The following is a 13,089-nucleotide window of genomic DNA, read 5'->3' as shown; positions in this document are numbered from 1 at the left end:
TTCCGTCATATACCACTTCCTCCCAGTCTGTATACAGATATCCCAACCTCTCTGAGCACAACACAAGGCGACACTTGCTTGTTGCTACCAAGAACTCACTTTATTCAGAACCAGAATACAGTCTTATATACACAGGAGAAGATTACTCTAACAATACAAATGTAACCTAATTAACATGAGCTAATTATCTAATCCTTTATACAGCCTAGGTGACTGAGACATGACCTTTCGCCCAGACTTGTGGGCACCGAGTTTCATACAGTTATATCAACACAATAGCAGTCGTCCCGTCTCCTACATTGTATAGAGGACAATGTCATTAGTTCATTCAATTAACATAAACACAGGTTGATGACACCAGCATCTCCTCACAGGATGTGTCCCAACAGAATGAATCCATTGAAAATCCAGGGCCCATAATCAAAAGGCAACAGGCTTGCATACAGTCCTCTCCAACAGCCTCTGTCCCGGCTAGGTCTGTGACAGTCACCCCCTTCAGCAGCAGGAGCCCCGCAAAACTCTGCAATCAGTGGGTGGGTCTCTTTGCCAGAGCTCGTGGGTGGAGTCATGATGTCACAAGACTCCCCGCCCACCTCTACACTCTCCTATTCCTGAGTTTTGAGTAACATCTAGTCAAAACTCAGGAAAGGCACCACATGACTTTAGCATGCCCAATCATGCTGAGGTGTGGAGCAGCCAATCCTAGGAGAGCTGGAGAAGAAAGGAAGGGGGATGTGAAGCTGCAATAACACTCTCTCTCTCATGCCATACATAAGATAAAGAAATCAGATGTCACTCACAGCAGTGGGGGATGTGGGGACACAAAATTATCTGTGTGTCATTTTTTATCTTACTACAATAAGAAAAGAGGATTACTCAGAGCTGGATTAACTCTTGGAAGCAAGACTGGGAACGGATGACTTGATACCCTTTACTGTACCAGGTACAAGTCTTCATTAAAACAATTTTTTTTCAGGTTTACATCCACTTTAAAGTAAAATAAGCTTCCCACTATGTATTTCCCTCCTCCAATCCCTAAACACTTACCTTCCCCCTCTCACCAATCCAGTGCTGTCCCATCTGCAGCCCCATCCTCTCTTCTTGTTCTCAGAGGACACACAGCCATTGGCTTCTGCTGCTGTCAGTCAAATCCTGTGAGAAGGGAGCAGGCGCCGCACTGTGTGTGTCTATGGATGCACATGGCTTTGCTTGGGAGTGGGTCCAAATGGGTGCCCCCTCAGCACCTGCGGGAGAGGAGGAGCAGCCAGCATTAGTGGGAGAATCCAGAAAACAACGTTATGGGACTGCTCTGTACAATAACATTGCACAAAGCAGGTAAGTACCGTATTTATTGGCGTATAACACGCACCGGCGTATAACACGCACCCCAATTTAGGAGGGAATTTTAAGGAAAAAAAAACTTTTAGGAGGGAAGTTGAAGGGAAAAAAACTTACATTTAAATACCCATCATTGCAGCCTTCTCAGTGCAGCCTTGCCCCAGTGCAGCCATGTCAGTGCAGCCTTGTCAGTGCAGCCTTGTCAGTGCAGCCATGTCAGTGCAGCCTTGTCAGTGCAGCCTTCTCCAGTGCAGCCTTCGTCAGTGCAGCCTTGTCAGTGCAGCCTTCCCCAGTGCAGCCATGTCAGTGCAGCCTTCCCCAGTGCAGCCTTGCCCCATGCAGCCTTCGATCCTGTGATCTCGCCATCCTGGGCTTCAAAATCGCCGACCGTGGTCTTCTCGACGGCTCTCGTTCACTTTCGGCTCCACTCGTAGTCCCGCCCGGGATGGGCGTGACTGTGAGTGGAGCTGTCCGAACCTAGCCGAGTACACTCGGCTAGGTTCGGGCGGCGCTCGAGTGAAGCCGAAAGTGGCCGAGAAGAGCCGAGGACCAGCTCTGTGTATTTCGGCGCCGGCGGCGCCATTTTCAAATCGCGGTCGACGAAAAAAGTGCGTGTTATACGCCGATAAATACGGTATAACATCTTTTTGAATTTAATTACAAAAAAATGCCTTTAAAATCACTTTGATTTACTAAAGTAATAATAACACAGTACATTTTTTTCCCCTGTTGGAGAATATTGGACCATGCTCTTTAATGCTTTTTGCTTGTGGGTTTGGGGTTCTGTGGATTCATGTTTTTATTCTGCTGGTTGTAATCAAAGAACATATGTCTTTTTTTAAACAAAGATTCTATGATATGTTATGATATGAATCATTTTACTTTTTTCTTGAAAAGCCCTAAAAATCTCCACATATTACCTCCACGGTGTGTTAATCCTAGACTACTACTGTATGTAAATCTTGTCGTCATAATAAAATGTTTAAATATCATTTGCTCTTTTAGCAATTTTTGTTATTTTGGCATGCTCAATTACCATATCACGATGGATTATTATATTTATAAAATGAATAAAATAGATCATCAAGAATACTGGCAAGATGTGAGCAATTATGTGGACAGGCTGGATATTAAATCTCCTTTGATGAGAATATTCTCAGTAATTAGATAATTTGGGAGGCTTAAGGTATTAAGTGATTCACTTATCACTAATAAATTGTATTGATTTGTTCTAGGAGCTGGAAAAGAGCGGCAATAAGTCTCTGGACCTAGAAAAATTTAAATGGGCAGTGAAGAAAAGCACTGGATTGCGAGTAATTGTAAGTTTGTGTAATTTTTGTTGTGTTGTGGGCTGTAGGAAAAAAGAAGAGTCCAACAGATACAAAGAAAATATGGCATTGAATGGTATAACGCATCTTCTTTCATTAAAGCGGTATTAAATTCAAAACCAAAAATGTAATATTTTACAGCTTACCAAACATTAAATGTGGCTGTATTAATTTTTTGTTAGGTTTATTTCCTCCTGTTTTTAGCTGGTGACCTCCTGTATTATAGTGCCCCCACTCTGGATGAAAGAGCACAGGGGGTACAGCAGACAGCGGCATTGACGGTCTGGGGGGTGGGGGGGGGGTAGTGTTAAATGTACTAGCAGATTACACTAACAAATTAAAGCAAAACTCCAGCTCACACTTCAGCCTCGTACACACGATCGAATTTTCCGCAGACAAAACCGCAGACTTTTGTCCGAAGGGCGTTGGCCAGGAACTTGTCTTGCATACAAATGGCAAGGAATTGTTGGCCAACAAACACGAACGTAGTGACGTACTACATGGTTTTTTAACTCTTTAGCGCCATCCTTTGGGCTCCTTCTGCTAATTTTGTGTTAGTAGAAGTTTGGTGAGTATTGATTTCCCTTTTTCATTTCGCGCTTTTCATTTTCTGCTTTTCTGTTCGTTTCTGAACGGCCGTTTGTCAACCAGACATGTTGCGGAATCAGAGGAGATAACGTGTTATTTATTATTGGCCTTGGAGTTATTGCTTTGACCCAAGTCCAGTCCAGGAACAGAAGGAGGAGGATTTCTTGGACCAAAAATTGGTTGCTTTATTAATGGTGACCAATTATAACATATGCCTTTGCTGTAGGAGCTCCAGAAGAATAATCTGGATGATTTTCTGAATTATCCCCGGATGACGGACCCCTGCTTTCACCAACTCTTGCCATTGGTGACCCCCTATATTAAGAAGCAGGACACATGCATGAGACTTTTATTTTTTTTTTTGGTTTAATAATAAAGATTTGATTAGATATATTTTTTCTATATTTTTGGATGCATAGAATGTACTTTTTGGTTAAGTTTTATTGGCAGATAGCATGTCTAATTTTATTTGTTTTCTTTTTTTAATGCACAAAAAAAAAAATTGTGTAGAATAATACTTGGCTATGTGTTTTACTTCAAATGACAGTTTAGGAGTAGGCGGTTACATTTCAAAAAATACAATGTAAAATTAACAAGGGACACCAACATAGTTGTATCTTTGATCTTAAAAACTACAGGATAACGGTGTTGTGGTAACTTGCCCCCCCCCCCAAAAAAGCATTATAATATTATTATTGATATCACTAGAAAAAAAAAGCCTTTGAAATTGGTTTCTAATAACTCCATCAGTATCACCAGCAAAGCAGCTTCATTATTATCCCATTAAAGAAGAAGAGAATGTGCGCTGCATTTCGAGATTTTATAATTGTCACGAATGTTAATTGTCCATTACGAACGCTAGTTTACAAGCTTTACCGCTTCTGGCTCCTCCTTGCTTCCAAGCATGTGTGTTTGTACTTTGGACTTTTGTTCGAAGGACTTGTGTAAACACGCTAAGAAAATCCGACAACAGACATTTGTCCGTGGAAAATTTTAAAGCCTGCCATCCAACATTTGTCCGCAGAATATGACAACAATTGTCCGATGGAGCATACAAACAGTCGGATTTTCCACCAACAGCCTGTCATCACACATTTGTCGTCGGAAAATCAGATTGTGTGTACGAGGCTTAAGACCCCTTTCACACTGAGGCGGTTTTTGGGCGTTTTAGCACTAGAAATAGCGCCTGAAAACAGCCTCCTATTCATTCCAGCGTGACTTTTCACACTGGAACAGTGCACTTGTGGGACGTTAGGAAAAGTCCTGCAAGCAGCATCTTTGGGGGCGGTTTGGGAACGCTGTGTACAGAGCTCCCAAAACGCCCTGCCCATTGAAATGAATGGGCAGAGCTTCCAAAGCTCCCGAAAAGCACTTCAGAAGTGCTGCAACAGGGGAACTTTTAACCCCTTCTTCGGCCGCTAGCGGGTCACTTTTAACCAACAAAGTGCTGCTTAAACAGTGCTAAGTCGCTGCTAAAACGAGCGGCGCTTTAGTGCTAACGCGGCCGTGGCCCCAGTGTCAAACTGGCCTTTATAATACGTTAAAACAGTTCTTTTTCCTTTTAGGACCCCTGCCAGTGTGCCGTCCGCTGAGCACCATTGCATCCCAGTGTGGGTAAACCTGCCCATTGCACGGGCTACGCATTGATATATAATGTGTGAACAAGTCCTTAAAGCCTAATCAAACCCTTAATAATTACTATAATACAGTAAATTCAGTAATAAATATGCTAAGTGCTGCAAAGTTAAAAGAAAAAAAAATGTGCTGGCAGCATTGGGAGAGTCAAAATTCTGTTTTTTACACACAAGCATCACAGCTTTACAACACAGCTCTAATCAATAGCATTGATCATGAAGCAATGTATGTAGATTCTTCCAGGCTCCACAATCTTCCTCATATTTTCCCAAATGCAACCATTTCCTATGATTGTCAGCTCCATCTAGTGGCCAAAATGTGCCTTAACCAGTTGCCGACCAACGCACCCCGATATATGTCGACACAATGGCAGCGGTGGGCAAATGGGTGTAGCAGGCGCGAGCGCCGCCCCGCCGCGTACAGCATGACTGTGCCTGCGGGACCGGCGGACTCGATGTCCTCCGGTCTCCCGCCGATTGTGTCATGGAGCCTCAGGACGGGGAAGTGCCTATGTAAACAAGGCATTTCCGCGTTCTGGCTTGTGTCATGACAGAGATCACCGCTCCCTGTCATCGGGAGCGGTGATCACTGTCATGTGACTTGAAGCCCACCCCCCCACAGTTAGAATCACTCCCTAGGACTCACTTAACCCCTTCATCGCCCACTAGTAGTTAACCCCTTCACTGCCCATGTCATTTACACAGTGATCAGTGTATTTTTATAGCACTGATTGCTGTATAAATGACAATGGTCCAAAAATAGTGTCAAAAGTGTCTGATATGTCCACCATAATATCGCAGTCCCGATAAAAATCGCAGATCACCGCCATTACTAATTAAAAAATGCCATAAATCTATCCCCTATTTAGTAGACACTATAACTTTTGCACAAACCAATCAATTTGCGCTTATTGCGATTTTTTTTTTTACCAAAAATATGTAGAAGAATACATATCGGCCTAAACTGAGCGGAAAAAAATATTTTTTTATATTTTTTGGGGGGTATTTATTATAGCAAAAAGTAAAAAATAATGCATTTTTTTTCAAAATTGTCACTCTTTTTTTTGTTTATCGTGCAAAAAATAAAAACCGCAGAGATGATCAAATACCACCAAAAGAAAGCTCTATTTGTGGGGAAAAAAGGACGTCAATTTTGTTAGGGTGTAAAGTCGCACGACCGCGCAATTGGCGACGCAGTGCCGAATCGCAAAAAGTGCTTTGGTCAGGAAGGGGGTAAAATCTTCCACGGCTGAAGCGGTTAATGCTATCGACAGACTGCATTATATATGCATTTTTTTTTTTTATTTTGACTTTACCTGTCATAGTTCCACTTTACCTGTTTTTTTCCTCATAATTCCCTGCTGCATATTTTGTACAATTTCCTTTTCAGGCTTCAAGCAGAGAGTGGGTGTGGGAAAATAGTGCAGAACGATGTAAGACTCCACATCATGCTAAATAATACAGGTATTTTTTCAATTTGTATAAATTTAATTATTTCTATTTCAGAATGACGAGCAGATTGAAAAGCTGTTTATGAAAATAGATTTTACTGCAACAGGGAAGATTCAGTGGGTAAGTATTGCATACCTTTCTAAACCTGATAAGGAATTATACAACTTGGGTAGTCCTTTTATTAATTCCGATTCTCCAAAAGTGGCAGAAGGCAGGAAACACAACTTATTTTATCCTTCTTCAGTGAGTATGAACAGCACATATGATTCACACAACGCAAGGGTGCTCAACCTGTGGCCCCCCAGTGGTTGTGAAACTACAAGTCCCATGAGGCATTGCAAGGCTGACAGTTACAAGCATGACTCCTAAAGGCAGAGGACTTGCAGTTTTGAAACAGCTGGAGGGCCACAGGTTGAGCACCCAAGGAAAAGCCTTTGGCAGTCTTAATGCAATAAAAAATGTCCAATAATGATTAAAGTGGAAGAAAACCCTAACTATAACTATTTTAAAAAATGTTCCCTGCCCCTCTTCTCTTACCTATCCTGCCTAAACGGTATAAAAACGATCTGTCTACTTACCTGTTTTAACCCACTCTGGTCTGGTCACATGATCCTGCAGTTCTGGTTCAGGAAGCACTCAACAACGGCTGGGTATTCTGGGAGTCGTGACATCATCCATCTAGCCAGCCGTTGTCTCCTCTCCCCTGCAGCAGCTGCTTACAGACACAGGGGAGCCAGAGCTTCAGGATCATGTGACTGGAATTAAAAATAGGTGAGAATACAGGCAGGACGACAGGGGAGGAAACATTTTTAATAATAGACAGTATCAGGCCTTTCTTCCACTTCATTGCCGCACCCTCTACTCTATTAATCAGCTTTTGTATGACGTGACACAGAAAATATTACTTATTTAATTATATACTACTGAACAAATGCATCTTGCGCAAACCATAGGGAATTATCTGTTATTTTCTCTGCACAGGAAGGTGGTTGTATTTCTTGGCAAAAGAAATTGTGGTGATTTTAATTTTTAGGTTTTCTTTAGTTAATTATAATGCATTCTTTAACTGCAACTATCACTAGAGTAATTAGGCAAGCGTTCAATTTTCACAATTAGCCGGAAAGTGTAATTTGCAGATTAACCACTGGGGGGAGCTTTGGGTTCTGTGAGGTTTATTGCTGAAGTAAAAGAATTAAAGAGACCCTATTACCAACTTTAAAAAATGTTGGTAAAAGCACACAAAAATGAAGTACTTTAAATGTTTACTTGCAGAATTTTTCCTTTCCATAAAAATAATTTTATTTACCTGCAATGTGCCTTGCTAGGGAATTTGGCGCCTCCAGGAAGAGTCGATTCCCCAGCTCAGCCACAGTTCCCCCTCCCCTCCTGTCACATCATAGTCCTTTACTCTGGGAATGTCTATCTACTGTCTGTGCTGGCCCAGCAGCCCTTGGGGAAGAAGCGAAGAGCAATACTATGGAGTATAATTTTTCTGTGTGCTAAAGAACAGCGGCTCTCTCCCTCCTCACAGGGCAGATGGATAGCAGCAGGAGCCATTGGCTTCTACCGCTGTCAATCGAATCCTGTGATGAGGTAGTGGGAGGCGGGGCAAAGCCACACTGTCTCTGTCAATGGACGCAGACAGCTCAGCTTGGGATCAAGCCTGCAGGTTTGCCACCATAGGAAACAGCTTCCTATGATGGCACACTGAGAAAAGGAGGAGCCAAGAGCGCCCGTGGGGGACCCGAGAAGAGGAGGATCAGAAAAGCTAAGTGCAAAACCATGTTTTTGTTTTTTTTTTTATAACATTTACAATCAATGTAAGGCAAAACTTTAAGTTACAAAAAACTGCATGCAGTAAATGATCTCTTTGCTATGGCAATACAATGAAAGCATTAAAAAAAAAACTGTTTTGTATCGTGTTGCAGAGTGACAAAATTAGGCATTTTTTTTAAACCTGAGGACTGCTTTTTAATATACTAGAGAAGCTGGAGTGCATGGGTTATTATTTTTTTGGAACAGTGATGTAAAGGTGAACACATTTAAAACCAGCAAAAAGGGAATCGGCAATACACAATGCAATACAAAGCTTCCCCAAAACAATCTCCAGCTAGTTAACACAAAAGACTGTTTCAACATTTCAAAGGGTTAAAATGTTACCCTACATATTTTTTTTCTATGTGTGTTCACATACTGTATGTGTATTTTATAAATCATAGTCATTCTTTACATGTTACTTTTCATAAATCATTTTTATCTACTTTTTCCATCTGAAGTACCTGGTTGATCCTACCAACAGCTTCTTTGTTCTAAACTGACCCCCAGATGTTGATCCTGTGGTTGGCCATTCAGAGGCACAGGGCACTGTGCAAACACATTACATGCCTGTATTGGGTAGCATTTTCAGCCACCACATCCCCTGACCAGTTACAGCCTACCTCTGGCACATTCCCCCCCCCCCAATCCCAGTCTACCTCTTGAACTTGCCCCCTGCTCTAGCACAGCCTGCATCTTGCCTGATTCTGAACAGACTATGGAATACAGGCACACTGTGTGCCCGCACTGTGTCCTGTAACCCCGCCCCCCCACTATCAGGAAGAAGAGATACATGGTTACATGTGGTATCATGTGAGGGGGGGGCACAAGGAGATTAGGGAGAGGGGATTTGTGTAGGAAGGGGGAATTTGGGCTGCGGCAGGGGGTAAGTATTGTTCTAGGAGGGGAGAGGGTGCTAAGAGTGGTGATTTAGGGGGATTTGTGTAGGGAGGAGGGATGGGGGGGAGAAGTTTTTTGCTAGGGGAGGATTTTAGGGGTAGAGGATATGTGCTAGCAAGAGTGAATTTTTTTTTGTGGGGAGGTCATTTGAGCTAGGGGGATTTTGGGGATGGGGGGGGGGGGGCAAAAATGTGTGCCAAGAGGGTGGATTACAGCAGGGGGCCGGATTTATACTGGGAGGAGGGGAATTTATGATTAGGGGGTAAGCATGCTGATCAGTACTAAATGTTTTTTGGGGGGAGGGGATATTTGCTGACACATAATGCTCATGCATTGGGGGGGGGGGCAGTTTAGCATGTTTGCCCTAGGCAGGAGCAGGCAATTGGCCTGGGCACTGTGGTATCAGGTGAGGTGGGGGGCATAAGGAGATTGGGGAGGGGAGATATGTGTTATAAGGGGGAATTTGGAGGTGGGAGGAGGTAAGTATTGTTCTAGGAGAGGGGTGTGCTAAGAGTAGTGATTCAGGGGGATTTATGTAGGGAGGGGGATGGAGGGAAGAAGATTTGTGCTAAGAGGGGGGATTTTAGAAGTAGAGGATTTGTGCTAGAAAGGGTGAATTTTTTTTTGGGGGGGGGGGCAATTGAGCTGGGGGGATGGGAACAAAGATTTATGCTGAGAGGCGTGATTTCAGCAGGGGGTGGATTTGTACTGGGAGGAGGGGGAGTTTATGCTTCTGGGGTAAGCATGCAGATTAGTGCTCAATTTGTTTTCTTTGGGGGGGTTTGCTGACACATAATGCTCATACATCTTAGGGGAGCACAGTTTGGTATGTTTGCCCTGGGCTCTAGATGGCCTTGTCCTGGCACTGGTGCCTGCATAGTTATACCTGTATTAGAAAGTGTCTGTAACATTAATGCTTTAAAGCGGTTGTGTACCGCTGGGCGTTTTTTTTTCTTCCTGCATCTTTCTTCCTGCATTGCATACTAGCACATTATGTGAAACTTACCTTAAAACAAAGCTGTTCCAGCGCCGCAATGTTGCCGCTGCAGCCGCTTCCATTTTCACCCGTCTTGCTTCCGGGTTTGCGGGCTCCGGCTCTGTGGCTGGAGCTGCCGTTCACGGCACAGGGATTGGAAGGAATGGCACCGGTGCTCGTTCTTTCAGAGCGCATGCGCCAGTAATGTCACTGGCTGTATGTAAAGTAAATATCTCCTAAATGATGCACGTTTAGGAGTTATTTACACTACCTAAAGGTAAGCCTTATTATAGGCTTTCCTATATGTAAATGTCAGCAGAGGATGTTTACTTCCTCTTTAAAGGGTAACTCCACTTTCGTGGGGGAAAAAATAGCAAATAAAGAAAAAATAATATAGCGCATATAATTGCGACACTAATCATATTGTAATTGAATGTTATTAAAAATTACCTTTCCTTTTCAATCTGCAGCCACTGTAATTTTCTAAGAATGCATTGCAATATGGCTACCTGGAGGTTTCCTGTATATAGAATCAGGGCTTTTTTTCAGCAGGAACGCAGTTCCGGCACCTCCAGCTCTGAATGTATGTAATGGCAAGGGGTGCTGGGGTGGCTGCTGGGGGATCTATTGTTGCTGGAGGGGATATATTTTTACAAGGGGAGGGTCTATTGTTGCTGGGGAGGTCAGTTGTCGCTGGTGGGTGATCTATTGTTGCTGGGGGACTCTTATGCTACTGGGACACAGTTGTTTCTGGGAGACATCTACTGTTAAGGGGGAAGGGTCTATTGTTGCTAGCTGTTCAGAGTCTATTGTTGCTGGGGGTGCTCCATTGTTGCTGGCTACAGGGGATCTATTTTACTTCCTATCATTAACAAATTACATACAAATTACTTAGCACCACAAATTTATACTTGGTTCTGTATCCATTACTGAGAGGTGGGTAGGGGGTGGAACCAAGGAATGGTGCTCGGAGGTGGGTGGGGAGTGGAACTAAGGAATGGTGCTTGGAGGTGGGTAGGGGGTGGAATCAAGGAATGGTGCTCGGAGGTGGGTAGGGGGTGGAACCAAAGAATGGTACTCGGAGGTGGGTAGGGAGTGGAACCAAGGAATGGTGCTCGGAGGTCGGTAGGGGGTGGACACAAGAGGTGACTTGGAAGGAGGGAGTTCCTGCACCTATTATCTGAGAAAAAAAGCCCTGTATAGAATGTTTACTGACCACTCCCCAGAAGCATCATTTCCTGCTTGTGTGATTGGCTCACCAATTTTCCCAGAAGTCTGCACTAAGATACAAGTCAGATTTCAGGCATCCCCTGCAACAAAAAGTTCATTTTTGGAGAGATACTTTCAATAGGAACACATCTAAAAGGGATGCAGGCCCAGCAGATTTCCTCATTAGAGCCCTGCAGCTGCACTCCTGACAGTTAATTAAGAAACAACTCCAATTAGACCCACTCAGAACAGAGGCAGAGACAAACACACATGGATTTCTTTAGAATGACAAAAGGTAGGAATCTGCAACGAAGGTTGCTATAATCCTTGCAATGTACAGTTACATGTACATTCCAGAGGGAAATGTTTTTTCTCAACAAAAGTGGAGTTACGCTTTAAGAAACTATTCAGGCTACCTTAGCAAGTATATTTATGAACTTCTTGCGAACAAACTTTTTAAATAGTTTTATTTTAAGTTCTGCTTTAAGCTAAATACAGATATTCTTACAGAGCAAAAGAAAAACGATTCCTATTACAGTCATGACCTCATTTTAAGGATTGAAATAGTCCATTAAATATGTCCTCTCTTAGAATTGCCTTGATAATATGTGGAGCCCCTTCACTTTTACACTTTTAATTATCCAGACAAGTATCTCTTTCCAGCAAGATTATATCTTGCCAAAAAGAAAGCATTGCAGTGACAGCCTTGTAGTGCATTCTGGCGTTCACACATAATGATCTGTCTGTTTAATTTGGAGCAGTGTGAATGCTTCGGCTATAATCGCCTCTTTGCTGGGAGATGTGACAAAACGATGCAGAAGATAGTTAAATCTCTCCCTGATTTTTATTGATCTGAAGAAAAGTTTGCTACAGAGAGTGTAAAATAGAGTTTTCTGGTTACTAATGAGAGCTTATCTGCTTATAGTGTAAGTTATGCATGTTTCCTAAATGTGTTAACATTGACCTCCCTATGTTTCGTTTCCCTGCAGTACAAAATGTAATAAAGGAGACTGTCTACTGTTTTTTTTAATATACCTTAATTTTTAATGTTCGGGGTTTTAAGTAAAATGCATGTGTTTTATTTTATCAGCTAGGTAAATATAAAATACTGTAAAAGAAAATGTCTGCACTAGAAAAACTAAAAACTGTTATCAAATACTTTGTATCAAATATGTCAATTCTCCTTTCCTGATTAACTCCATGGCAGCACACAGATGGGTAAGCCCCGTCCTTACTCCTACCTCATAGGACCCCCTACCTCATAAATTTTGAAGCTGATCCAGTCTACATATTCCATTAACTAGACTATTCAATGACTGTAAATGGCCCTTTGCTGTCATGGAGTTATTCAGGAAAGGAAAACTGCGCTAAGATTTTTAAAACTATTTTCCAATTTCCTGACTAACTCCATGGCAGCACACAGATCCAAACTAGACTAGATAACTAGGTCCAAATCAAGGTGGGATGCTTTAGCTAACAAACTTTAACACCAAAAAATAACTGAATAAGGATGCTAGCTTGCCTCCACAGTCATAAAGATATTAGTGGAGGACCACATCGTCCCACATGATCCTGGAAATGGCCAATAGCAAATGGATGCTGTAGCAATTACCAGCTAGAAACTGGTGACAACACAATTTAAAGCATATATCACTCACCAGCACATTATGGCTTCTGGATCAGCATGTTACCATCACTTCCATAAGAGACAAACCTTAGCCGTCTATCCAGCGATAAATCTGAATGATGTTTTCTTCCCTCTGACTTTGCCAAAAGAAGTTACAAAGAGCCTAAATTTCTAATGAAGCCAAAGCTTTTTGAGTAAGCTAGAAGTAGTCTAACATCCTGC

At 42.5% G+C, this 13,089-nt stretch overlaps 1 protein-coding gene across 2 annotated transcripts in view; it reads left to right on the top strand.

Moving 5' to 3' along the window:
• LOC141127143 (cilia- and flagella-associated protein 337-like) overlaps positions 1–13,089 on the top strand; it is a 238,643-nt gene that overhangs the window by 39,623 nt on the left and 185,931 nt on the right. For both annotated transcript variants that reach the window (XM_073613357.1, XM_073613358.1), the window contains exons 4-5: positions 2,574–2,657; positions 6,395–6,460. In XM_073613357.1, coding sequence (XP_073469458.1) covers positions 2,574–2,657; positions 6,395–6,460 — 150 coding nt within the window. The remainder of the gene's footprint in view (positions 1–2,573; positions 2,658–6,394; positions 6,461–13,089) is intronic.

This window comes from Aquarana catesbeiana, linkage group LG02, assembly GCF_042186555.1.
Source record: "Aquarana catesbeiana isolate 2022-GZ linkage group LG02, ASM4218655v1, whole genome shotgun sequence".
Taxonomy (NCBI): domain Eukaryota; kingdom Metazoa; phylum Chordata; class Amphibia; order Anura; family Ranidae; genus Aquarana; species Aquarana catesbeiana.
Note: the sequence above shows the minus strand (reverse complement) of the source record. Positions and strands in the feature narration are given on the sequence as shown.